This window comes from Chinchilla lanigera, unplaced genomic scaffold, assembly GCF_000276665.1.
Source record: "Chinchilla lanigera isolate Chin_1 unplaced genomic scaffold, ChiLan1.0 scaffold00017, whole genome shotgun sequence".
In the NCBI taxonomy this organism is placed as follows: Eukaryota; Metazoa; Chordata; class Mammalia; order Rodentia; family Chinchillidae; genus Chinchilla; species Chinchilla lanigera.
In genome coordinates this window covers 29,749,150-29,775,566 of record NW_004955418.1, presented here as the reverse complement: position 1 = coordinate 29,775,566, position 26,417 = coordinate 29,749,150, and the positions used below count along the sequence as shown (strand labels likewise).

Sequence of the window (26,417 nt, the reverse complement as noted above, 5' to 3'; positions counted from 1 at the left end):
GTCTCCAAACCTTAGTTGTTAAACCTCCAGAAGAGAAGTTTAAAGACATTGCACTGTAATAGAGGCAGTAAGCTTAATATTATCACCTATCTGAATATCAAACACCTTAGAACATAAAATGGTACTATTATTTTTCTTAACACCTATGGATATCCTATTATTTCAATCCCTATAGAATTTTAACAGATAACTGTTACATATCTTTACACAGAATTTTGAAATGAAAACCACACATAGCATTGCTGCATGACAATCGCGATGACATCTTGTAACATACTTGAATTTTCATTTTGACATAACATAACCCTTTTAACCAATCATCTCTATCTAATACATAAGAAAATTCCCCCTAATCTGTTATTCTTTAATGGGATATACATAAGTTTTTGTTAAAGGCAGAAGCCTGAATCTGAACAACAACTGTTATCAGAAGTAATACTTGCTTTACATTTTGGAAGACCTGTACATCCAGAATCATAAACATATTTAATACACTATGAGATTAGCAATAATGAATTACCACATACAGCTGAAAACCTTTGTTTCTTAATTTAGCTTCACACTAAAATCATCTTTTTTTGAGAAAACCTTGTTTTATTTTTTTCTGGGATACTTTATCTTTTGACCATGACCAAAGTATCAGGGTTGTCTCCCAAGAGACTCTGGAGATCACTGGGGACTCCTTATTAATGAACAAAGGTTTTTCACACTTCTATTCACCAACTGGAGTCCTGCCCAATAATTTCTCCTTTCCCTAAGGAATAACTTAATTTTTGATGAGCTGTGAGAGAACCACTTTTGATATCATTTAAAACAGCTGGAAACTCAGGTGAAAGCATGCTTTTAAGTCTATAATCCAAGGTATATTGTGAACAAATGATAAAAGAAAAAAAATGTTGAGCTCAGAAAAAAAAAGGGAACAGCTGTTTACAGAATGACAAACAAACATATAAACAAGAATATAGAACAAATGAACAAACATAAAATTAGAATGCACTCAAATATAGTCTGGACCAAATTGAGCTATAGTAACTATTACAACTTTTAGAAATTTATAATTGTAAATAGAGTAGTCAGATTTTGCTGTTCATCTATTAGCAGAGATCTCATCAAAAAGCTTGGATGGAATACAATCCTTTATCTAATATATATATATATATATATAATTCAGTCTTAAGAATATTGGTAATTTTCAGCTAGGTTATCTCTATATACTCCCTTGAATTCAGATCTTTCACTCCTCTTTTGATTACCATTTCCTCAGCATTCTGGGTCAATTTTTTTGGTTGGTCCCAGGTCAGATTTAGCCCCCTCCTTGTCTATCTGCTGTAGAACAGTCTTTGAGGTGTTACTGCCACAGGACTGCACACCACCTCCCTGAAAGGTAGAACCAGCTTCTTTTCCAGATCTGAGTTCATGGTACAGCCTGATAGCATGCTCTGGTACCCAAATAAGTCACTCAGCATTCTCCGGAGAAACACAAACATACCCTGTATCCCAGGTAAGTAATGGACTGGGTCCCTTCCACTGTCCATTATAGAGATCTCTCCAAAGAACCTATCCTAGCCCTTTTTCTTTTACCTAATAGAATTGTCTTTCTGCTGCTGTACTTCTATCTTTTGTAACATTTAAAAAGTTAATACTATATGTTGCCAAGTGAAGTCTGAGGTATGAATTTTGTGGGGAAAAATTCTCCCTTCTGTTTTTGCAATTGAAGTTGATCATACAGTGAGTGCATTCAACAATTCCTTGACCTTGGGGGTTATAAGGAATCCCCATGGCAAGGGAAATATGAAAAGTGTTACAAACCTTTGGAAAGTGGCACTTGTATCTGCTGGGCCATTGTCAGTCTTAAGAGCTGTGGGCAACCAAGGGCACTAAAGGCATCCCAATAATGAGCAATGACATGTTTAGCTGCTTCACCAGTGTGAGCAGAAGCAAATATAAAGCCTAAAGAAGTGTCCACTGAAACATGGACCCAGCATAAAGGACCAAATTCAGGAATGTGAGTGACAGCCACCTGCCAAAAATGATTGGGGTGTAACCCTTGGAGATTGAGCCCCATAAAAGGCAGAGAAGGTGTATTATACATGAGGAACATTGTGTGACAATTTCTTGGGCCTGTCCCTGGGTCAAATGGTGTAGGGAACCTCGTTGGTCTCTCATTGTACCCAGGAGAGAAATGGCTGTGGGTATGAGGAAAACAAGGACAAGAGACAAGAGCTGGGTCAGGTGGAGTTACCTGATGATGGGCAAGAGGACTGACTTCAACAGTAGGGGCCTTTATTTTATACTCTTGCAAAGTTATTATCAGGAGAGGTAATGTTGCCTAGCAACTAATGACTGTGATTGTCCAACCAGGATGCTTTTTTCAATACTGCGGTGGCTTGACTGCTTGAGGCACTTTGGCTCTGCCCTGCCCTCACACACATGACCAATATCCAGCTCCAGTGGCTCCTAACAAAATGAAACTGTTTGTGCAAGGCAAAAGCATTTTGATGAAAGGTGGTATGAGCAGCAGAAGCCTGTTGAGTGGTATCTAAGGAAGAAAAAGTGACAGCACCCAGCAATCTGCCTATAACAGAATTTCCCTCAGTGTGAGGCCCTAGCAATAGGGAATTGGAATGTATATGACCCACCAATCAGGGAACATGATGTGCCTGTATTCTGGAAGAGAAAGCCATCATTGGCCTCCCTTACCCTAAGATAATCCATCTGTGAAAACAGAAACAAAGTAAATTAACTTGCCTGAAGGATAATGACAATAACCCCAGGGAAATTAGCCCCAAAGCTGGGCAGAGTTACTTATTATTTTTAAATAAAGTCTGAAAATCATTTAAGGTTGATCTGAACTGCTTGGGGTATTTTCTACATCTGTTCAAAAGCATCTTCAAGTTCTATGTTGGTAATTTTTTCAGAATCTTGAAATTTCAAGAAACCATTTCTAGCATATCCTGTCATATAAATAAGAATATTGCTTCTGTCATCAGAGAGAAGATGTTTTGACCTAGGGGTACTAGGTGGGATTCTCCCAGTTAAAACCTATAAAAAAGTTTTCACGGTCACCTCTGTAATCCAATTTTACATCATCTCCATACACATTTAGTTCTATATTCTTATGACTAAACATGGTAGCTGGTGTGAGATTTCTAGGATTGCAGGCTATATCTTTAGCAAGCATCAGGATAATGTGGCTGCTTTTTATGATTTCTGAATCCTGTCACAAACTAATAGTCTGTCATAATTTTCTCTTTCTGTACACTTCCAAAGAAATCAGTTATCAGGACGTTTTTAGGATCCCTCTTAGAAAGATCAGTGCAATGTCCAGGAGAAGACACACAAATGCTCTTGGGATATACTTTAAAAAGGTCATTCATATTAGTTTGGTCAGCTGGATTAATTACCCCTAAAATCAAGACATACAATGTGTCCCTATCCAGCCAATGGACTTTAATTGTGGGATCAGGTTGATGCAAGAGGGAATCTTCTTCCCTTTAGCTACTGGCAAGAGCCATTACATTAGGAGGATAAAACCGCTCATACACAGATACTCTTTGGCAGGTGTCAATACTAAATAGTAGATCAGTGTAGCATCTTTTTTATTTTTGTTGGATAAGGGGATTCAAATATGAAGAAGTTATCATAGTTTGCATCCTGCCAGGTTAGCAATTTAACACTTTTGCTAGGGTGAGAAACATTACCCTTTCCCCATGAGTCTGTAGTGGCTACATCCAGAGGCTATGCTTTAAGCCAGTGATGTTGGGCAATAACTGAAATATCCACACTTGAGCCTAAAAGCCCTTTAAATATTTTTTTCTTTCAATAGGCAGTTCTAACTTGGGGCATTTTTGTTTGATCTACTGAAACCAATAGGTGTCAAAAGATCCAAAACCCTTGGATCCCTTTCCTTATTTATAATGTTAACCTTCTTCAAGAGAGAAATGACAATTGAGTGATACACGAGTTGGAGGTGATTAAGGTTTTGAGCATCTGAATTTTTATATAGCCTGAATCAGTGACCTGGGCCAAACCTGGAGATCCCTTTGCAGCCTCTGGCTGCAGCTTTCCTTTCATCACCTCGGGGCTGGGCGAGCTGCTGGCAGGGCCTCAATAGTCCTGCTGTTCTCTGGGAATTAGGTTCCACTGCCTGAGGCATTCCCCACCCCTAAGTGGCATGGCAGTTACTGCCTCTGTAGCCATGGCCACCTGCTCCTACGATGGGGATGCCCGGGGCAGCTGGCCCGGGGCAGGCCTGGCTGAGGCACAGAGGCGCTGAGGGGTTTTCTGTGGGATCCACTTTGCCCGGTGGAAGGAAACAGAGTACGCGGCCCTTGTCTTGGCCATTTGACCTCAGGCTCTGGGCGCGCTTGCTGTGGCTCCTGCTCTGGCCACTGAATATTTTGTTTTTGTCTGGATTTTGAGAGCAGACTATATTTACGCCAAACGAATTTCTGGTGCCAGAAGTATGCATGAGGTAAGATTCAGGGAGATCCAGGGCACACTGCAGTCCTGAGTTTCCTACTTAGCCCCAGGTGCACAGACCTGCAATTGGTGGCCCACATAGATAGCCTGGCTGGACCAGGCCTCTGGACACTCAGGCAGCTGGGAGATCCCAGATGAGTCTGCTTAGTTAGGACTGAAGCACAAGGCCTTCCCTGCACTCAGTCTGGACCTCTATTGTTTGACGGGGCCAAGGCAGGCCCAGTGGGAGTTTCCTGGAAAGGGTTGGTGTTTCCCATCAGTTTTAGATTTACACTTATTTTCCCAATGATACCTTCATTGACACTTTGTGCAAAGACTGGAAGGTTTTATTGAAGAGACGGATGGCTGTGCTGCCTTTACAGGTGCAACAGCAGTTTTGGGCAAAATGTCCCTCATCCCTGCAACAAAAACAGCCTTGGTTTCTTCCTTTTTCTTCAGACTGTGGATGAATAACCCGAGTGACAGCTGCTGCGAAGGCAGTCCCTTGTACATACGAGGAGCTCATATCTGCACAAATTCAAAGATGTATTATTTGTCTTGGATCATTGGGAGCTTGAACTTTAGTGGTTGATATGGTAGATATGCCAAAGATGGAATTTGTGAGGAAACACTGTTCTGGTGGGGAAAGGCCTCTTTTGTCCCCCATTCCTCCTTTCTTATTAAACTGGGGAAGGCCAGAGAGTTGAAGCTCTATTGGCAGTGCCGTTGCTCCACCCTCCTAGTCCCATTCAGGCTCGAGGCTTGATGTTGAAATAACGTTCCAAACTGAATCCTTTATGGTTGTAAAACCCCTCCTAACGAACATCCAGAAAAGAAAAATGAATACAGGAGTCAAACATGCAGCACACACTTCTGTATACACATACCCCAGGATTCTTGAGACTCTAATTGCCCCATTTTGACTGCTAGCACTTCAACATCCCTTTCCCTCTATGGCTTCTTTGAAACCTATATATTTTCAGGCCTTTCAGGACCATATGCCCACACTTCACACCTGATATGCCAGTGCCAAGGCACGTCAATACTGGCTCTCACCAATTTGCCCCACCCCCACCCCATTGGGTGCGTGTCAGAAGCATTCACGCTGCCCACTCTGTCCTTGTTGTGAGTGCCAAATGTAGGGACTCACTAGGTTGTTGGTGTGCCCTGGGTAGGAACAATGATGGGAATGAGGAAAAGATAGACAAGAGGCCAATATCTGGGTCAGGAGGAGATCCTCCCTTTCTTAAGCCAAGAACGGTAGAGTGTTTATTTACACTCTCGAGAGGTTGATATTAATTTAACCTCTCTACCCAGCAGTCAGTTAACAAGCTGCAATACCTTGTTGACATGCTTTGAGGAGCTCCCGTGTTATCAGGCTGGCTTCTTTTTGCACACTTAATTACCTTCCAGCTTCAGCTGCTCCCAACACAAATTCCCTATGATGAATATGATCATTATGTATATCTAAAAGATAGTAATACAATTAATAAAAAAGAAGAGAAAACATCTAGGCCATGGGTTTGATTTTCTGAGTCATGAATTGATAAATTTTTTTTGTCAGTTTGGAAGTCCTTTGAGAAAAAACATACTAATTTGTTCAATGTTAATGTACCATTCAGCTAGAGCTAAAGAAGAGTATTTATGAATGTTCTCAAACTTGGTATCAGTATTTGACATTAAAAGCTTTTGTTCCACATATAACTATCAAATGGCTTAAGAGAAGGTTTTCACTTCATGTAAAATAACCACTTTGGTCTTTTTTCTCACACGTTATTTTTTTAAGAAATAGCTGAAAATAAGAATCATCTGGACCTGAAGGAGAGCTTAAAACAAGCAAAAAGACAAAAGACGAGTGGTGATGGTAGAGGCAGGCTTCACCCAGATCAGCCGATTCTGCCTCAGACAGTGGCTGCCGCAAGCACAGACCCTCAACTCCCTGTGACTGTAAGGCGAAGCCCGAGCTGAGCTCCAGAGACCCCGCCTTCAGACCCATCTCCATGGGCCCCATCGCCAAGGGAACTGCTGTCTGCCGGAGCGCAGGCCCGTGCTGGCTGGAGGGAGGTGTGACACCTGTGGACACCACCCTCCATCACCCCTAGAAAAACGCTTCCAGGCAGGCACCTTTTTTCCCTCCACTCCTCCTGCTAACCTCAGCTGCAGCCTTCAACTCCCCTCCCTGCATCCCCATCCCAGAGCTCAGATCTCAAAGTTCACTCAGCCTTTCCCAAATCAGGTCCTCTCTCCCCCAGCCTCGTCCTGGTGCTTGGGCAGCTTGCGTGGGCTCTGCCGCTGGCGCCCGCGCTTCTCGCACGTGGCCTCTTTCTGGAAATGTTCAGAAACCTCCAAGGCAGCCCTAAGCTGGTTTCGGCTCTGATACATTTTGTGTGCAGCTGGCAACACAATAAGTAACACACACAGAATGAGTAAATAACTGTCCCCATGGAGAAATAAGCAGTCACAAAAGCACACGGAAATGAAGAATGGAACTTTAATCAGAAATGGAGGCGGCCAGGCCCTTGCAGGAGCTCAGCGCAGTAGCTTCCCCAGGAAGAGGAAGAGGAGGATGCGAGCTGGGGGCTGGACGCAGGCCCCGCTTCTGAGAGCCGGTCTGCAGTTCCCAGTCTTGTTAATGATGGGTAAACCCAGGTAGGAAGTGAGCGCCTCCTCGCACAGGTCTGCTTGTATGCACTTCTTCATTTCAATGGATATGTTGTTAATACCTGCGAGAAACCACACGCGTGAGACGCCCACCCTCTGTTCTCCCCTTCTCCTTCTTCACTCACACACACTGGTCAGCATAGGACCTCCGGCAGCCACAGGAAGGCACTGTTTCCTCCGGATCCCTGAGTCCCCTCTCCACCTGCGTCGGTGAAGTACAGACGTGCTTCCTAGACTCGAGTTAAGCGATCTTTTTCTCAACTCACTGCCACTGGGGGCCCATGAATGCTCTCATAGACATCTTGTGCCCATGTCCGTGCCCAACACGCAGTCTGAAGGCTCCGTCCAGGCAGCCTGCACACTACTGGTGTCCAGGAGCTGTGCACCTGCGTTTCGGTTCTGTGGACTGTTGATGATTTTAAGGGGATAAAGCTAATCTCTTATTATTAATCTGAGTCATCTATTAATAAATAGCAATGACCATGAAAAGCTATGTTTGATTGTATTCTCTGCCCCTCAAAGGCCTTCAGATGCATCCTTTCACACAGCAGACACACTATGCTCCTGCTGATTTTATCTCAGCAGTAGCAAATAAGCGATTGCTATCCTAAAGTAAAGAATCCCTCTGTTGAAGGAAAAACGTAAGAATCCAGGAGACCAGCCGCCTTGGCGAGCTTCTGTAATACTTCAGTGAGGAGAAACTTAAGGAGCACTGAGCGCTCAGAGTGTGAAGGGAGAAAGGAGACAGCAGGAAGGCCGTGGGGATAGCCCCACCCTCTGGACCTGAGCCCGAAGGTCTTCCTGCTGGCCCGTGCTGCCACTCCTCACACACACCTACTTACCCTTCAATTCACTTAGGGTTATGCTTTGGATTTTCTTAAGGAGAGCACAGTATGTTCAAATTTGAAGAAAGTTAAAGATTAGTCACGGCCTCTCTCCAAAGCTCTTAAAAACCCAGAGAGTACATGGCAAGAAAACCCGCAAATTTTCCAGTGTTTATTAAACTAACCAAAGTTTGCAGAGGAGAAAGTTTCATCCAGTAGGCAGAGCCGACACCCTTGAGGCAGGTGGGGGTTCTGTCAGTCGATGCCTGCACAGACTCACAGGTGGATGAATGCGTGGGGAAAAACCAGCTGGACATCTTTACAGAGTTAAGACACTGCTGTGTTCTCATTGCTAAGAGATCTGGACAAAAGCCATTCTCAACGCTACCCTTGGAACATGTGCAGCAGGCGTGTAGGACAGTGCCACTTATTCTGTGTCTGCCGAGTACTGCACCTGAAGAGACTACCTGTTTTTATAACGAGGGCACCTGTTTCTATGAGGAGAGTACCTGTTTTTATGATGCCGGAGAACTCAAAACACTTTAGCTTATCTGCTGCACACCATTTGAGTTCATTGTCACATTCTCTTCCCTTCACAGCCAAGCATGTTGGGCACTGGAAGCCGTTGGAGCTGAACTGATTAACATCCTTCTCCTGTAAGTCACTCAAGTTAATCTCCCAGGAGACTGGTAAGAAAAAGAGAATGAAAACTGTCCGGTTATGAGCCACTGCAAGGAGAATGTGCTCACACACAACAAGCTCAAGGACTAGATCCATCCCATTGTCCCCTGCTCCCCACCAGCATGCTTCACAGGACACCACCTCTCCCACTGGACTCAGTACTGGAGTTAGCACAAAAATCTCTGCCCTCATAGGGTTACGTTCTGATGGCAGAGAGGAAGTTAAAAACAAAAGGAAGAAAGAGCCGTGGTGAGGCAGATGGTGACACATATTACAGAGAAACACATCGCGACAGGAAGCATCAGTTCACAGGGCTGATCCTGCTTCCATCCACATGGTCCTGCTGCCACCTGCCGTCAAGGGTAAAGACAGGGCATGGCTGCTCCAGTGGCGGATGTGCTTGCAGAGCATGATTCCGGGAAGCACGGTGGAGAAGTGGAGACTCATAGAAAGATACAGGCAAAGAGAAAAAGGAAGTGAATGTGTTATGGTTGATACACTGTCAAACTGGGGAGTCCAGAGGCTTGACTAAGTGACTCAGCAGTTCTACATCCTGGGGTGAAAAGGACAGGCCCTTGCTGCTCTAGGATGTTGTTTGCTGTGTCAACTTGAGAAGTTTAGAAGTTCAACTAAGTGATTCAGCAGGGGGCCAGGGTCCTTACTTTATGAACATCCTCAGCTTGTGGAAGAGGAGGGCACGGAGATGGTGTGGCATAGGCAGAGAGCTGGTTTACAATATAAGGAGGAAAAGAGGCTTGCTTCCCTCTCCCTTTTTGCTCTTGCTGCTTTTGCTGCCTTCTGCCACCCCTGTGCCATGCTCTGCTGCCTTGGAGCCAGCTGATTATAGACTGAAACCTCCACAAACTGTAAGCTAAATAAACCTTTCCTTCCATAATTGTGGGCACTGGGTATTTTGTCTCAGCAATGACAGAAAAGTAACCAAGACAGAAAGCCATGATATTTATCTGCAGAACTCATATCAGGCTACCTATTGGTGGTGCCAATTTGCTTATTTTCCTTTGCCACCAGAAACTTTCCTGACTCTCCTTGCTCTGTGGTTCCCATGTAACCACTGTGGGTGACCCCACAGGACATGGCCACTGGAGCCTCTGCACCCTTCCCCACCTTGCCTGGGCACCATGCATCCTCTGCTTCTTGCTCAGCTAGACTGACGGCTAGACCAGTGACTCCTGGGAGCAGTGGGAGTGGGTAGCTTGGGCTTCAGGACTTGTGTGTCCAGTGGTCACAATGCTCCTTACAGTAAAGGGCAAGGTGAGTGAGCAGATAACATGGCTTGTGGACCGGATAGAGCTCTCTCTATACTGCCATGCCCTGGTATGGAACTCCGAGGCAGGCCAATATTCCAGGACTGTTAGCTCTTTCTGAAGGTATATATATTCAAGTAAGAGGATGCAAAATAGTTTAACCTTTTTTAACCTGAAATTTTAACCTTTTCAATATTGTGCCATATCACTGGGTTCTAAAAATGCGAGGGCAGTTGGTGCTCTACCCTGGACAGGAGCAAAAGCTGGGCGTGCTGGGAGCCATGTGCTGTCAGGAAGAAGGGGAGAAAGGGAGACCAGTACTGCCCCAAAGAGCTCTCCAGGACCTACAGCCCCCAGAGACCTGCGCTAACTTGGTCTGTTCTCTCTAGAGTCTTGTTGGACGAAGCCCAATCAAAAGTAATTAAAAAGCCACAGAGCCAAAGTAATTTCTAAAATCAGAAAAAATGTAACACTTCAAAAATAAGTTTTAAAAAAAAAACTAACATAAAAAAGAATGCCAATCATTAACACCGGAGACTTTCAAATTCATAATTTCACAGAAATATGTGCCCCTAGCAACAGGACCTGTCTGCTTCTCTCGTATTCTAAACTCTTTCCCGCTTCACCCTGTTCTGAAGTTACTCTGTCCAGTGTTGTCTATTTCAGTGTAAATGGGCTAAAATGAAATGTTATTAAAATTCACTACACATGTCATTTCAAATGTTCAACACCCAAACATGGCTGGTGGAGTCAGCACATTTCAATCACTATGAAATACAATAGTGAATGGAAATTAAAACTATAGTGTGTGACAGCAGGCATTATCATCTATCTCTAGTACAAAAGTACACCTCCTTGAGGTGGCCGGATCACTTCAAGACCATCCTGAGTAGTACTGTGAGAGTCTGTCTCAAAAACCAAAACAAACAAAACATTAGTAATACTTCCTTTTTTTTTTTTTTGTCTTTTTGAGACAGGGTCTCACTATGCAGTTCAGGTTGACCTTGAGCTCACTTTGTAGCCCAGGCTGGCCACAAACACAATGATCCTCCTGCCTCAGCCTCCCAAGTGCTGGGATTACAGGCGTGTGCCACCACACCCAGCTAGTAATACTTCTTGAGGGCAATTTGACAACACAGAATCAAAATCTAGATTGTACAAATGCTTCAATTTAGCAGTTTCTGGGTATTTTCCTAGATGTATTTATTTAAGGTATTTTACTATAGCATTCTCTATTACAGTAAATTGTGGAGGACCACCTGGACAATTCCCCTTGAAAGAAGATCAAACTTCTCCATCTTGTCTAAACCTGGCCCTAGTTCCGTGTACTGACAAGTACAGAGCTGGCTAAGTACTTATCCCCTCAACTGGCTTCAAGCAATACAAATGGGTCTAGCTAAGGTGCTGATGTGTATCTACTCTTTGAAGCAAGGTTACAGGTCAGTGTTGCCCTGCCTGTAGCTCCCAAAAAGTATATGTGAGTGGGACCCAGAGAGCCACACGGTCAGTTGAGACCCAGCCTTGAGTTAACAGGCTATAACTTCTCAGGATATAAAAAATTACACATCTGAGCTGAAGCACTGACCTCAAAACATTAGATACTGCCCTGAATTGTGTTATGCAGATTATTCTTTTCGCATATCTCTATCTGCATATGGCAGAGGTGACTTCAGGCTTCCTACCTAGCCCAGCTCACCGCACTCATATACTTCCTGCCACTCTCACAGTCACTCATCCCCAAGCCACTCCCCTCTTCATGAATTAATAAAGCTTGGGTTTGGCCCCGGGTCACGGCCTTTGTTCCTGTTAGCCATGGATCTAGCTGGACTTAGGACCCCCTTGGCTCTGCACACTAAAAATATGCCTTAGTGTCTTAATTCTCGCCATGTGTTGCACTGGAAGTGGTAGATTGGAATTAATTTGTTAGAATTACAATAACTCTTCCATGGGATCACAAATATGGATTTTTTTGGACTTTCACAAGGTCCAGAAGGGCTTTCTATAACAAATGGTTGGATGGACTCTGGTATATCCATAAAATAGAAGAGAATACAGCTATAGACAGAGGTGCTTTCCTATGCATTAACATGAAAACCTCTACAAGATACACTTCTAAGCTTCAGGGAGTAAGATGTAGAACACTGGATATAACATTCTGCCAATGGAAGAAAAAAATACATTGGGCTATGTTTGTAAACACATACAGTATCTTCAACAAGTACACAAAGGGATAACTGTGGTTGCAGGGATTAAAGAGGACTTTTTTTCTCTGGACACAGAGTTCTTATTTTAAAAGCTTTACATGGCCAGGCGTGGTGACCCACACGTGTAATCCGAGCACTCTCGAGGCTGAGGCAGGAGGATCATTGCGAGTTCGAGACCAGCCTGGGCTACAAAGTGAGCTCAAGGCCAGCCTGAACTGCACAGGGAGACCCTGTCTGAAAAAGAAAAAAAAAAAAAAAAAAACACTTTACAAATGGGATTTTCCCATTAAAAAAAAAAAAAGGAAGAGATAGGAAAAGATAAGTTCTCAGTTTTGGCTCTTGAGAACAAAGGCCTATTACAGAAAATATTCAAATGACAGCAACAAAGCATGCCCTGACTCCAGAGTAGAGACGTTTGAGGAAGCAAATGGGTACCTGGTTATGCCAGTTGAGGGCTCCAAGAAAAACTCTGACATTTTATCTAAAACTTTTCCTAAACATAAAGGTGGCATATGATTTTTTTTTTTTTTCTAAGCAGGAGAAATCAAGAAAAAGCTGGAATTTTACGTAAAAATACTCTGCCCATTTTTATCAAAAATCCTACACTGATTCAAACGCTAAGTGATAACTTGTTATTGTGATGGTTGGTCCATTAGTATAGGCTTGGAGAAAGGAGGTGGGCCAAGAGTTTAGAGAGTTATTTTCAGTCGGCTCTCCCTTTTCCCAAGAAAGGATGAGAAAGTAAAAGGCTGAAGGAAAAAGGAGAGGTGTGAGGCACCAGGTGTCAAACCCTTGGCTATTGCGTTAGTGGGCTAACTGGGCGATGGGGGAGGCAGGCACGGAGGATCTGGTGACAGTGGGGAGAATGCAGGTTAAAATGATTATGTGGCACTAAGCGAATGGCCCTGCCCGTAGCTGAATTTGGCGAGCAACTCGGGCTAGTTAGAAGCCGTTCACACCGTAGCCCCATGATCCTCAGGGAAATCAGCAGCTATGCACGGGTCCATAGTGAACATTTCAACTCCTCCTTCCTCTCCTCAGCGTGAAGGAAAACATAAAGCTTAATGTGAGCTGTCAAGTGCCACAGGCGACAGAAACAGTAAGCCTAATTCTTTAAAAAGCATTCAGAAGCACGGAGCTCCCGGCGGGTGCCCGGAGGTCAGTACCCAAAGGCTGAGCAGGTAACAGCAGGACCGGAAGCACTGGGGGAGGAAACCAGGTCTCCTGACTTCCGGTGCCAGCGGAGATCACCCCGCGGGCCACATGTACAGGGAAAGCGGGAGTTAAACCAGGCCCCCGGGAGCCTGCACGCAGGGGACACCGCTCACCCGCGAAGCCGGGCAGGAAGGCGAGGCTCCAGGCCAGGAGGAGGATGCAGCGAGCTGCGGGGCGCATGGCGAGGCTGCTGAGGAAGCGCAGACAGTGAGCCCACATCCACCGACCCCCCTTGGCCCGCCTCTCCCACGGGGCGCCCTGCTCACACCAATCTCAGGTGCTCCACTCAAAGGCTGCAGACTCGTAGGGACCCCAAAGTCTAATGGTTCTGCCACTCCTTCCCTCGGGGCTGGGGTGAGAAAAAGCGGTGAAACCGGCGCTCAGGACACCTGCAGCGCCTCCTGGGGGCCAGAGGACACTGCGCAAGCGCCCAGGCCAGGCCTATGCCCATTGGTCGGCACCTGTCACTCTTCCCACCTCCTTGGAGCCTTGGCCAATGAGATGGGGGGTTATGGTCACATGACCAGAAGAAGCATGGCTGGCCGTTTCACAGTTCTGAGGATTATGTGAACTTGGAGTACTGGTTAAAGGCATGTTCTATGAGTGATACTTCTCTACCTGTTCTAAGAACTTGTGCAAACAGAGTACCCAGATGCTTCATTCTTTGATCAACAGTTCCCTCACCCCCATCCAAGGTCAAATGGCAGAGCAATTCTGTTACCTCATTTGTGTTCTAACACATCCACCCTTCTTGGTATGGTGTTTAGAGAGGGTGGAAGCCTCCTGTAAGCCCATGATTCATGGCTTCCCACTCCCTAGCACAGTGCTCCAACAAAATTCATTGTTAGTATGTGCTGAATAAAGCAGCCTTTCTACCTTTGAGCCAAGTGTGTGACAATTTTTCATTTTCTCCTATTGCTGTTTTGATGCCTTGCTTTTTCAGTAGCTGTGAAAAACCTTACTCTTTCTCTTTTCTTTTTTTGAAGCAACCTAAATATCTCAATAGATGAATGGGATAAAGAAAATGTTACATACACTACAATGGAATATGATTTGGCCTTATAAAAAGCAAATAAAAGGTAGCATATGTTGCAACATGGGCAAACCCTGAGGACATTATGCTAAATGAGCATGTTACAAAGGACAGTATTGCATGATTCCCTTGTATGAAGTATCTAAACTATTGAAAACAGAGTGGAATGGGAGTTACCAGGGACTGGGGAAAGAAGGGAAAAGGGAAATTGTTGATTGAATATAGAGTGTGTTTTTCAAAAGGAAAAAATTCTAGAGTTCTGTTTCAGAACAAAGAGCATGTAGTTAACACTACTGCATTGTACATTTAAAAATGACTAAAATAGTATGGAATATGTGGTGTGTGTGTGTTTAAACAACATGACTGTTATGGCTTGTGTCTAAATATCCTCCCAAACTCTCATGTGGACATAGGTCAGACTTTTCAGAGGTAGCTGGATCTAAGGTGTTGCTATGGTTTGTGTCTCCATGTCCCCCCCAAAGCCTCATGCATCCGTGGGGCAGGCTTCAAGAGTTTTTGATTGATTCATAGTCCAATGCTGGGATTATGGGTGTGAGTGCTACACCCCCTGGGGTGGACGGACAGTCTGCATACAATATAAGGGAGAGAAGAAGCCTTGCTCTCTGCAGCTCCTCAGTTTTGGTCTTCCTGCTTTTGCTGTTTTCTGCCACCGTGAACAACAATGTTGCCCTTTGCCATGTGCCACCCTACCTTGGAGCCAGCCAAATATGGACTGAAACCTCTGCAAACTGTGAGCTAAATAAACCTTTCCTTCCTTAATTTTAGGCATTGGGTATTTTGTCTCAGCAATGAGAGAAAAGTAACAAGACATGTGTGATGGTGTGATTAAATATGTGATGCTGGGGTTAGGTACATAATGCTGGAATTAAGGGTGTGTGATTTGACGTAGTTCCAGGTGTGGATAATGGGAAGGCCCACCCTGGGTGAGGATGGCACCACTCAAAGGGTAGGTAGCCTGGAAGGGATAAAAGGGAGCGGCAGGCTGCTTCTGCTGCTGTTGCTTGCTGCTACTTCACTGATTTGATGACTTCTGCCTGCCCTGCTTTGCCATGGACTGTTTCTCCTCTGTGATGCCTATCTGCCATGCCACCCTGCCTTGGAGCCAGCTAAGTATGGACTGAAACTTCTACAAACTATGAGCTGCAAGGGTAGATGTACAGGAGTTGACTAAGTTTAGGTGACAAGAACTGTGTGGTGTAGAGAACAGCTCTGCCAAGGAGCTGGAGGCAGGGAGGTACAGGGGAGACAACTGAGTGGTGTGAGAGGAGGCCAGCCAAGCTAGACTGCAGCTGGACTTTGTAGACACCAAAAAGTTTTTTAGATCACAAAAGCATTTATATTCTTTATTTTTTCCTATCAGATTTCATTGGCATATTTTAGATATACATAATGATCACATTCATCACAGAGAATGTGTAACTGTACATGATGTAAATTGATTTATAGCTTTAATATTTCATAAATTCTTCCCATGTATCAGGCACAAAAGCAAAACTACCTGCTGTCATGGAGCTTGCTTTGTAGTAGGAGACAAACAGTGAACAATTTAAGTAATTAAAATAGGTCATGTGTGAGATAATAATAAAATATATGGGAAAAGTGTTTAAGAGAAGGTGAAGGATAGGGTTGATTCACGTATTTTGATTTGTGTTTAGAGATCCTTTTGGCTAACCCTTAGAAACAAGCTGTGGATATATAGGTAGGGATAGGGTCAGAAAGGGGCCAGGCACAGCTGTTTGGAAATTCCTCCATCAGCACCAGGCAGAGGATCTTTGGGCTACAGCAGCAGTGATCCTGAGCAGTCCATTAATTTATTATTAATGACATGGGAGGGGTGGCACCTTTGGTGAGGGATTGGATGTGGGTGCTAATGGAAAACCATTAATCTTTGGGGTATTCACCTAGTTCCCAGCCCTGGAAGAGGCTCAGGTTTGCAGGTGAGATTATGACTGACCTTTGCTTCCTGACCTGATGAATTTGGGTCATTTAGTGGGACTGTTGAGGTGGAGATGGGTGTTGGTCAGGGGTGAGGTGTGTGGCTGTCCTGACACTTAGGTATCAGGTGGCAGTTAAAGCCAGGGCACTGAGTGGGAGGGACTAAGAGAAGTGTGTAGTACCAGGTGTGGCGCTTTTGTGGATATATAGGTAGGGATAGGGTCAGAAAGGGGCCAGGCACAGCTGTTTGGAAATTCCTCCATCAGCACCAGGCAGAGGATCTTTGGGCTACAGCAGCAGTGATCCTGAGCAGTCCATTAATTTATTATTAATGACATGGGAGGGGTGGCACCTTTGGTGGGGAAGAGTGGACCAGAAGTAGGAGGAAAGGTAGGAACATAGTGTCATTGCTAAGGGAAGAGAGACTTGCAAAAAGGAGAACCTAGAAACATGACCAAAACTGTTGAGATTAAGTGGTAAAATGTTATTTGGATTTATCTGTTCATCTAACAGTATTTATTGATTGGCTCCCTGGAGCCGAGAAGACAGCATTAGAGAAGCAAAGCCTCTGCCGTCCTGATCTTCACATGCTAATGGGAATAAACAATAAAGAAACATTCCCCACACAAACGGAGTAGAGGAAGGTTCTCGGAGGAGGTGGAGTGCTGTTCGGGGCAGGGTAATCACTGCAGCTGTTTCCAGCAGGTCACACAGGAGCAGTTCCTAGATGAAGTGAAGGAGAAAGACATGCACAAAGGGAGGGAAAGCCCTGACATGGGAGGCTCTGCAGTGAGGACCCTATGGTATGTTTGTGCTTAGGAATTTTGAGCAACAGTCAGGAGGACAGTGTAGCTGGAGGGCAGTGAAGGGCAAGGGTGTGAGAGAGAAGACAGGGAAGCAGCCAGGGATGGAGGGCGTTGTGGAACCTTTGGCTTTTCCTAGAGGTATGAAGGGGATTTGGGGCTTTGGAGGATGGGTTACTGCTGCATTCTACAAATGAAGGCTGAAAATGGGGTGAGGCTGGAGTATGTTGAGGCAAGGGGGAGTAAGGAGTGGAATCAACCCAGCGCCATGTTCTTACAAGCCTGTCTTTCTGTTGAATGGCACCTAGCAGCAGCATTCATCTTACTTTTTATCATAACTTGTAAGGACACTCAGGAAAGAGACTTCCAGAACTGCATAAGAAAGTGGCACAACCAAGCTGGATGTGATGTCACAGACCTGTAATCCCAGCACTCGGGAGGCTGAGGCAGGAGGAGAGCTGGGAGTCTGAGGCCAGCCTGGGCTACATAGTGAATTCAAGGCCAGCCTGGACTACAGAGCGAGACCCTGTCTCAAAAAAAATACAAAAAAGGTGGCAAAACCAGTAAGATCAGTGTGTTCAAAGTGAGTAGGAGGATTCTGAGGGAGAATTAATGGCAATGTGTCTTTTATTCTCATCAATTTCTAATTTAAACCTACAATATTTTTTGATCATCCCTTGTAAATGTATGGACTCATGTTAAGGGTGAGCAAACCAGTTTTAGTAGCTTCGCTTGGGAGGGATCCATAGCCCTGAGGGCCTCTTTTGTGAAATTACATTTATTCAGGTTAGATCAAATCTCAAGGAATATCAAGACAGGAAAGAAGCCACCCAAAGGCATTTTAGGAGGTGTGGAGGGTGGTTAGGGCGTTACTCAGCCAATGGACACCTGTCCGTCAGGCCAATCCCACTACATCACGGCTCTTTGGAACTCTGTTCCCAGCGTTCTGATTCTAGGCAATGCCTTGGGTTCTAGCTTATAGCTCTGGGGTTGGCCAATGACTTAAATGGAGTGCTGGAAGGACAGAAGATGAACTGTCCAGAGCTGTATTATGGAGTTGGACTGCACGAGGATGCTGGAGCTGGAGGACACCCTGGGATCTCAAGGACAGATCAGCAGGAGGCACAGCACACCAGAGATGTGGCAGATGGTGGTCTGACTCCCATGCGCCTGCCAGGATCACTAGCAGGACTGTGCGGGCTATGGTGATGTGTTTCTGTCTCCCGGAGTCACATCCCTGTGATAGGCTACTAGTGCCTTCACTGTTCAAAACTCCTGGGTTGCTGGGATGGGCAGTTTGGGCTCAGAGCTGCTGGTTACACCCTGCCCGCATCTCACAGTCTTGTAGCTAGCTGGAGGGGAGCAGGGACTTGTCCAGTGTCCCACAGTTAGACAGCAGGGGGCCACTGCAGGAAACATCTCTTGTAGGTGTCTGCCTAGCTCTTCCAGCTGACCCAAGGGCCTCTCTTATTGAATCCTACACTCCATTACTCTCAGGCTGGTCATGCAAACAGATACCTTTCATCTAAATCAAACACGTCCAGATCCTGATATCCCAGGGGCCCAGAATCTAGCCCCAAATCGTATCTCTGGAGCTAAGCATAAACCTAAACATTCCAGGGAGTCTTCAAGTGAAGATATGATACATTGCATCTCTTTTCTGTGTTATGATGCTTTTACAGCTTGAGTTCTTATCACTTTGGAGAGGAACTGCACCTTCCAGGGCTGGCTGCTTCCTAGAGATCTTGAACTTGCCTGCTCGCATAGCATGTCTCTAATATGCAAACCACCTGACCTGGACACCCATACACTCTCTACTTTCTCTTATCAGGCTCCTACAGTTGAGGACACTATCCTGATGTCCTAGATAACACCATGACCAGGATGGTGGGCAGCTAGAGACCACCCCTAGAGTTCAGAACATGCCAAAATTATTCAAACCACGCAATCCAAGCTGATCCAATTGCTTACCCTGTCTGGCGCATTCCTTCCCACAAAATCCCCCGTGAGGCTTTTGTCTGTGCTCTCTCCTCACGCCTCCACCTCCTGAGCAGCCCCAGTGTATCCCTGTGTGGCTTTGCATGGCGTGGATAGTCCTCCCTACTTAGAACTGTAACAAGCTGTTCAGTGGCAGTGGCCTCCTAGGTGCTGGCCTTACCACACCTAAGTAGAAATGTACAGGTACATTTTAAGGTTTCCTGTAATCATGGTGCTCTGGGATGCTGAGGGAGGAGGACCAAAGTTCAAACCCAGCCTGGCAACTTAGTGATTTAGCAAGATCTTGTTTCAAAATAAAAAGTAAACAAATAAAATAGCCATAGTTTAATGCAAAGTCCCAGGGTTCAATTCTCAGTACCAAGAAATGAAACCAAACCAAACGCCTTTCCTTAAGAAATTTTTTACATTGTCATTGTTTTGACATCTTTTAGGTACAACCTGTTTGGTGTCTCAAATGTCTCAGAACTGCTGAACTACAATAGATTGTGTATTAGAAGGAACCTGTGCAGTGTCGAGCCCTTGGCAGCATGAGCCTTGGTGAACAAGCCCCTTGAACTTCTAGGCCATGTAGGAAACTCTCATCACTGTTCCAAAGCAGGCTTTCTCAACTCAACACAGTTGGCCTGTGGAACTGGATAATCCTTTGCCACTGGGACCCATGTTGTAGAACACTTAGCAGATCCCTGGACTGTTTCCCAGCCATGTAACCTGGGCAGGCTTCTCAACACCTCAAAACCTGTTAGGACCCTCAGGAGCATTGGGTAGTTTACCCTTGTGGAGTGGTTGGGGAGAGTCTGATGGGAGGAATGAGCCAGTGATGTATCAGCTGCTCCAAACATCAGCACATGACCACTGGTAACCTTGGTAACCTCTACTTACTTCCCACCTTGATAACTCTACTCACCTCCCTGTAAAACAGGATCATCACATCCACTCCCTGGGGTTACTGTGAGTGTTGAGTAAGAAAAATGAGAAGGTTCTGTCTTTTCCACAGCATGTGTTTAATAAATGTCAGGACGCTTTTTTTCCTCATTTCAGGAGAGTAGTTGTGTGAAATAATCATACACTCAACATCTGTGCTCACCTGGCCTTTTCCTCTTAGAGCTCTTCTCTCCACAGGCTTCGTCTCCTGCGACACTGTGAGGGCTGTGGTGACTGGGCCCCTTTCCCAAGGCTGCCGAGCTCCTGAGATGAGGGGCTATGCCTTGCTTTCTTTTATGCGTCCACATCAGATGTGGTCCAGGGTGGCCTCAGTGAACGCTGTGGGAATGTGTGCAGTGGGCAGATAAGAGACACACACCTGTACACAAGACACTGCCGCCTCGGCTTCCGCCCTCCCTCATGGCCACCTGAGTGCAGCGGTCCGCATAGGGCCTGAGCACGGGTGTCAGGCCCCAGGAAGGCTCCCCGCTGTTTTGCCACTGTTGCTTTCTTACCGTGGTGGGGTCAAACACTGTTGTACATATCTGCACTGCAGCATGCGTAGTATGTGTGTGTCTGTGTCTGTGCACGCGTGTGTGTGTGTGTGTGTGTGTGTGCACATCAGTGTCTAGAATAATTACTTAGGAGGGTTCTTTTCCTTTACACTCTTCCTGGGGAGGATGTGATTTCCTGTTCCTGTCTGACCAGACTGGCACAAACAGGCATTAGAGAGCAACTAGCGTGAACAGTGAAAGGAATCTCGCATATGAACAGCACATTTTGTGCTGCCTTGTGGGCTAGAGCCACCCCAAGTTACTGCTTTTCGTTATTCCCACTATGGTTTCTCTGGACTGATTTTATTTAACTGTTCGTTCCCTCACAGTTTTGCTGATTGTCTTCCTTCCCTTCCCTTTCTTTTCCTTTCCTTTTTGTGAAGCACAGCTTTGGCTTTTACAATTTAAAATATTTAATCTATGGTAAAAGGAGAGGTTACAATGTTTTAGGCTGGCCGAGGCTCGAAATTCTGGAAAGCTTGACAGAAGAAAAGGGTGGATTTCCTTTTCACAAGCAGCCTTTCCAGCTATGGGCCAGCATGCACGGTGTGCGTGTGCGTGTGTGTGTGTGTGTGTGCGCACGCGCATGTGTGTCTGTGATCTCTTGTACCTCCCACGATGCCCCACTCACCTCCCATTGCCCCCGTCTGCAGCCTCCGTCAGGAGTCTCGCTCTCTGGTGGACGTTTCTCCTTCCATGTCCTTCCATACCTGCAGGTGGTGGTTCAGAAGCCGGAGCGCTCCCCTTGGCAAGTCCCCGCGGAGGCCCAGACGCTGCCAGTGTGATTTGTCTCCTTTCACACGGGGCCCCAAGGCTTCCCATCTCTCATTGCATCACCCTTCTCTCCACAGTGTACTTTATGGACCGTTTCTGCAGTCACCATGAGCTTCTGCCTGTTTTGAGTGTTCTTCTCCCTGTGGAATGCCATGATCAAATACTTATGGGCTGGGGATATACCTCAGTGGCATAAGCACTTACCTGGCAAGACTGAGGTCATGAGTTCAATTCCTGGTACCAAACAAACAAACAAACGCTTACGTCATGGAACTGGTCCTATGTCCCTGTCCTCAGGGAAATGACATAGCTGTGCATATCTGCAGGAGGACATGCATGGCTGAGTCCCCAGTCACCAGCATGAGGTGCAGGGCATAGAGCAGAAGTCCTCAGACCCGTCTGCATATCGAGATGACCTGGCGAGCTCGGACTACTGATGCCCCTGCTCATTCCCAAAAGTAGTCATTTAATTGGTGTTTGGAAGGTTTAAGAGATTTCCAGGTGATTGTAATCTGCAGCGATATCTGGATACTGCTGAACTGGGGATTTCCTGAGCGATCTCCTCTGCTGGTATCCAGTGTTACCTGGGGGTCAGCAGCATGAGCCTTGTTTAACATGAAAATTCTCAGCCTGCACCCTAGGTCCACCAAATCAGACTCTCTGGATGGGCCTCAGAAGTCTCTTTCACCAGTTGCTTCAGGTGATCCAAAGTTCAGGACAGCTTGAGAACAATCCTAGCTGTGAAAATGCCAATCGGGGATGGCTTTCATCCCCCAGGAGCAGTTAGTCAATGTCCGAAGACATTTTTGGTTGTCACGGTGAAGGGTGGGGGAGCTGCTGGCTCTACGTGGGAACCAGCCAAGGATGCTGCTCACCACCAGTATCATCTTTCTCTTTGTCTTGGCCTCCCCCACCCTTCAGCTTAGCACTTGAACAGAGGCTCCACAGTTAATACATGAAGATGAGACAGCTTTACAGGGAGAAAGACACCCGGCCTGTTCCTGAAACAGCTGACTGAGGAAGACGGGGAGATCTGGGCTCTTCTCCTCAGCGGTGCTTCACAGATGGGGACTGGGGAGATCCTCACCTATGTGGGAACTGCGGGCCTCATTGTGGGGTCTCTAAACTGAAACCCAGCAACCCTCTCCCTGCTGGCTTCTGAGTGTCTCCCAGGGTTTCCATGTGGGTGCTTAAGTGACTTTGGAAAGGAGACACGATCTAGAGTTTACACATTGTGATCAAAAGCAAGTGTAGAAGTCAGAGGTGAAGCTCATGGCTCTAGAACTTGGGGATGACTCCAAGAAAACACGTCCACACTTCTTTGTCAGCTGTAATGAGGTGGCTTCGCAGCCTCAGGCCCCCAGGCTGCTGTTCCAATCTGCTCTGTACAGTCACAGGGCCCTTGCAGGGTGCAGTGGGGTAGGTTTAAACACAGCTGTCACCCTGGGGCCTGGGGAAACTGCTTGCCAGGTAGCAATTAGAGATATGCAGATCTTTCCCACACTCCTTTCTTCCTTCCCTCCCTTCCTGCTTTTACAATATCTGCTAAGGTGACTTTAGTTGCGGCTCTTTAAAAAGTCCCATTGTAATGTTTCTATTCTTCAATTTGAAAGAAATGGAGTGGGAAGCAAGCTAATGTTTATCTTGTAGTTTGCATTAGACACACACCACACCAGCTCATTTAACTGCAGCAGTGGTATGAAGGGGGAAATAGATCATTGTTTTAAACATGAAATAATTAAATGCAGAAGGTTAGCTAGCTTGGTGCTCAAGGCCATGTGTCAGTGAAGGGCAGGTCCGGGGTGTGCGCCCAGATCTAGGTCACTAGAAACCCCATCCCCTCCCTGGTCCACTCTGGCCAGCACGGCTCATACCAGCCTAGGTTTGTGCATGATAATGTGGGTCACATCAACCTGTGCAGAAGCCACAACATGACCATTTGGGCTGAGGTCCTAATAAGCTGACATTTTGGATTGACTCCAACAGTCAGTTTTAATTGGTGAAAACTATGACTTTGGCTTATTTCTCAACATCAGACTTGAGTTAGCTCGGTTAAGGCTGAAGCAACCAGATCCACAAACCCACCAGTTCCATAGGTTGCCAGAGATCTCAATATGTTGCAACTCCTGAGCTAAGCCTACAGACGGGGGTCACTAGATATTTCTAATTGTCTTTTTTAGAATATGAATCCATAAATTTTCATATACTCAGATTTTTACACTCACCTAAACTTGTTTGTAGTTGTACACATTAACACAATATTTAGAAATCATTTCAATTCTATAGTTTCATCTCTGTGGGCTCATGCTAAAGCAATTATTAACAAGGATAATAAAGTTGTTTGCACAAATATCTTCCATGTAGCTTGGACTATATTAGCACAAAATGGAAAAAGCAAAAAAAAGTCTAGCCACAGGGAAATACTGTATGTACATTTTATTAGGTTCATCCCCTGGAGCACCATTAGTACCTTCAAAATGATACATATTTGAAATATATAGCAAAATGGGGAATCTTATGGAGATGATAAAATCATAAAACATAAAGCAAAGCTATGATATGATTATAATGATAAAAATTATGTATTTAATACCTATATATGGAAAAGAAATGGAAGAAATTATGATATTGAGATGGTGAATGATAAGTATTTTCCTCTTATTTATATTCTTATTATAATAAATTTATCATAAATGCATTATTTATAATAAAATACAATAGTACTAAGTTGATTAGGTTCAGACAATCGTTAATGAATTTTAAAAGCTAGCCTGTTTAGTTGGACCTAACTATTGCTATAATCTACCAGAAAAAAAGTGTAGTCATCACTAAGGAATTGAAGAGGACTTAGAGCTGGTTTTGTGTTTCCCCTACACTGCCAACAACAGGGATTGTCACTGGAGTTGACAACCGCAGAACCATTCTCCAGACTTTGGATGAATGGAGTGGGAACAGCGAAATCCCAGGGGATTGCAGCAGCCTTCTAGGTGGTTCAGATGGTGTCTGCAGAGAACGTGGAGGACACCTTCACCTTTGTTTTCCACTTCTCCTTTCTGCTCACCTTGCTGCTGTGGAGAAGGAGGATTATCACAAGTTTGAGCTCAGCCTGCACAATTTAGGAAATTAGCAAGAACCTATCTCAATGAAATAGCTCAGTGTAAAAATCCTGAGTTCAATACACAGTACTACAAGAAACAGAACGAAAAACAGAGTGATCTCAAATAAATAACTTAATGATACATTTCAAGTTTCTAGAAAAAAATAAGAACAAACCTAATCTGAAACTATGGAAAAGAAGAAGCTTCCAAAGGCGAGATCGGTGTTTCTGTGGACATCGAGGTGGGAGAATTTGTTTTTTAAGATAACTTAATTACCTATGTGTCAGTATTAACTTGTAGGAAGTTCCCTAATTGTGGAGAGACCCCAGGGTCCCTTGGAATAGTGTGTGGGCATCCCCCTGGGCAGGGCAGGTGTCGGGGACCCAGCCTAACGACTCCCTGCACAGTGTACTTACCCACATTATCGAGACTCCCAGTTATCGAGATGTGATGTTGACTGCCCAAAGATTCTTCCTCCCAGGGTGCTTGGATAATAGGTATGCACCACCATGCCTGGTTCCTCAGCTCTTTTTGATTTTTGTTTTTGTATTTTCTCTTTTTGAGACAGGATCTCACTACACAGTTCAAGCTGGCCTTGAACTCACTTTGTAGCACAGGCTGGTCTCAAACTCACACTGATCCTTCAGCCTCAGACTCCCAGCCGCTGGGATTACAGGTGTGTGCCACCACACCTGGCTTGTATTTCTGATACAGGTTCTGTCTTGGTTACTTTTCTCTCCTTTGCTGAGACAAAATACCTGGCACCCACAATTAAGGAAGGAAAGATTTATTTAGCTCACAGTTTGTGGAGGTTTCAATCCATACTTGGCTGGCTCCAAGGCAGGGTGGCACACAGCAGATGGCAACAGTTCATGGCAGTGGAAGACAGCAAAAGCAACAAGAGCACAAGAGGAGAAGTGGCAGCAAGCAGCCTCTTTCCCTCCCTTACATTTTATGCAAACTACCCTCCCTGGGGCAGGTGTAGCACTCACATTCATAATTCCAACATTGGACTATGAAGCAATCATAAACTCTAGAAGCCCACCCCATGACTGCATGAGGCTTTGGAGGGGACACCCAGACACAAACCATAACAGGTTCTCAGACTAATAAAATTCTCACTTGGAATTGCTTTCATTGTGTCCAACAGATTCAGATATGTTGTGTTTCTAATGATAAATTTCTTCCTTGATTTCTTCAGAGACTCACTGATCATTAAGAGTGTATTATTCAATCTCCAAATGTTTGTACATATGTTTGTGGTTTCTTTTGCTGTTGATTTCTAGTTGGTACATGTACATAATTCATCTTAATTCCCTTTTTATCACCATCTCTCCTCTTCCCTTTCCCTTGCTTTATCTCTTGATCCCCTTCCCCTTTGAGAAAGACTTATATCCCCACTTCTTATTGTCTATCTTTTATTTTGCTCTGATTTATTTCATTTAACACTATGGTCTCAAGGCACATCAATTTTCTTACGAATGAATCAAGCCTGTCTTTCTTTACAGCACAGTAGAACTCCATTGTGGGTAAATACCACAATTTCTTTATCCATTCATCTGTTGATGGACATTTATTGCTTTAGACATTTTTATTTGCAGTTTGATTTCCATAATTGCACTACTGAATAATCAAATTTTAAGATTGAAAGTGTTACCAAAAGAGGTCGCTGTAATGAAAATGAAGCGCATGGGGGATAATTGACATCTCTTGCCCCACTGACCCACAGAGTTAGTAAGTGGCAAATAAATATTGTTTAATTTAAAAGTAAAAACCATAAATGAGAAGGTATTTATCTAAATTTGTAAAAATAGTTCCTGGAGTTCAGGTAGGCTTTTTGAAACATGCAGAGCACCGTATAAAGGTGAGGGTTCAGGGAGATGACCATACCTATGGTTATAACAATGATAAGTAGATTAATTTTTGCCACAATCAGAGTTGTAACTTAGCCATTGTGACTTGTGTTACG

At 44.9% G+C, this 26,417-nt stretch overlaps 2 protein-coding genes across 10 annotated transcripts in view; one reads left to right on the top strand and one right to left on the bottom strand.

Annotated features, from left to right (window-relative positions):
• LOC102018831 (olfactory receptor 2T29-like) overlaps window positions 1–26,417 on the top strand; it is a 98,635-nt gene that overhangs the window by 13,269 nt on the left and 58,949 nt on the right. For 6 of the 7 annotated variants that reach the window (XR_001233554.1, XR_001233552.1, XR_001233550.1 and 3 more), the window contains one exon: window positions 6,248–6,835. The exons of the other annotated variant lie outside the window; for it this stretch is intronic. The gene's annotated coding sequence lies outside the window, so the exon portion shown is untranslated. Of the gene's footprint in view, window positions 1–6,247; window positions 6,836–26,417 lie in introns of those variants that run through there. 7 annotated transcript variants of the gene reach the window in all.
• LOC106148266 lies at window positions 6,939–13,759 on the bottom strand. Of its 3 annotated transcripts, none has more exons than XM_013513070.1 (4): window positions 13,578–13,759; window positions 13,425–13,501; window positions 8,456–8,632; window positions 6,939–7,184 (listed from the first exon to the last, which is right to left on the bottom strand). In XM_013513070.1, exons 2-4 carry the CDS (start codon window positions 13,489–13,491, stop codon window positions 6,991–6,993), a joined length of 438 nt encoding a protein of 145 aa, XP_013368524.1. In that variant the 5' UTR covers window positions 13,492–13,501; window positions 13,578–13,759; the 3' UTR covers window positions 6,939–6,990. The 3 variants fall into 3 exon arrangements, with proteins under 3 accessions (XP_013368524.1, XP_013368523.1, XP_013368522.1); XM_013513069.1 differs by having other exon boundaries at window positions 13,425–13,498; XM_013513068.1 differs by lacking the exons at window positions 13,425–13,501; window positions 13,578–13,759 and having other exon boundaries at window positions 8,456–9,219.

Excerpts from the sequence above, each read along its gene's own strand:
- LOC106148266 (XM_013513068.1), bottom strand. The coding sequence starts at position 8,897 with ATGTGTCACCATCTGCCTCACCACGGCTCTTTCTTCCTTTTGTTTTTA. Across the intron at positions 7,185-8,455 it reads CTCCGGCATCATAAAAACAG|GTATTAACAACATATCCATT; the intron begins GTACTCTCCTCA and ends GGTTTCTCGCAG.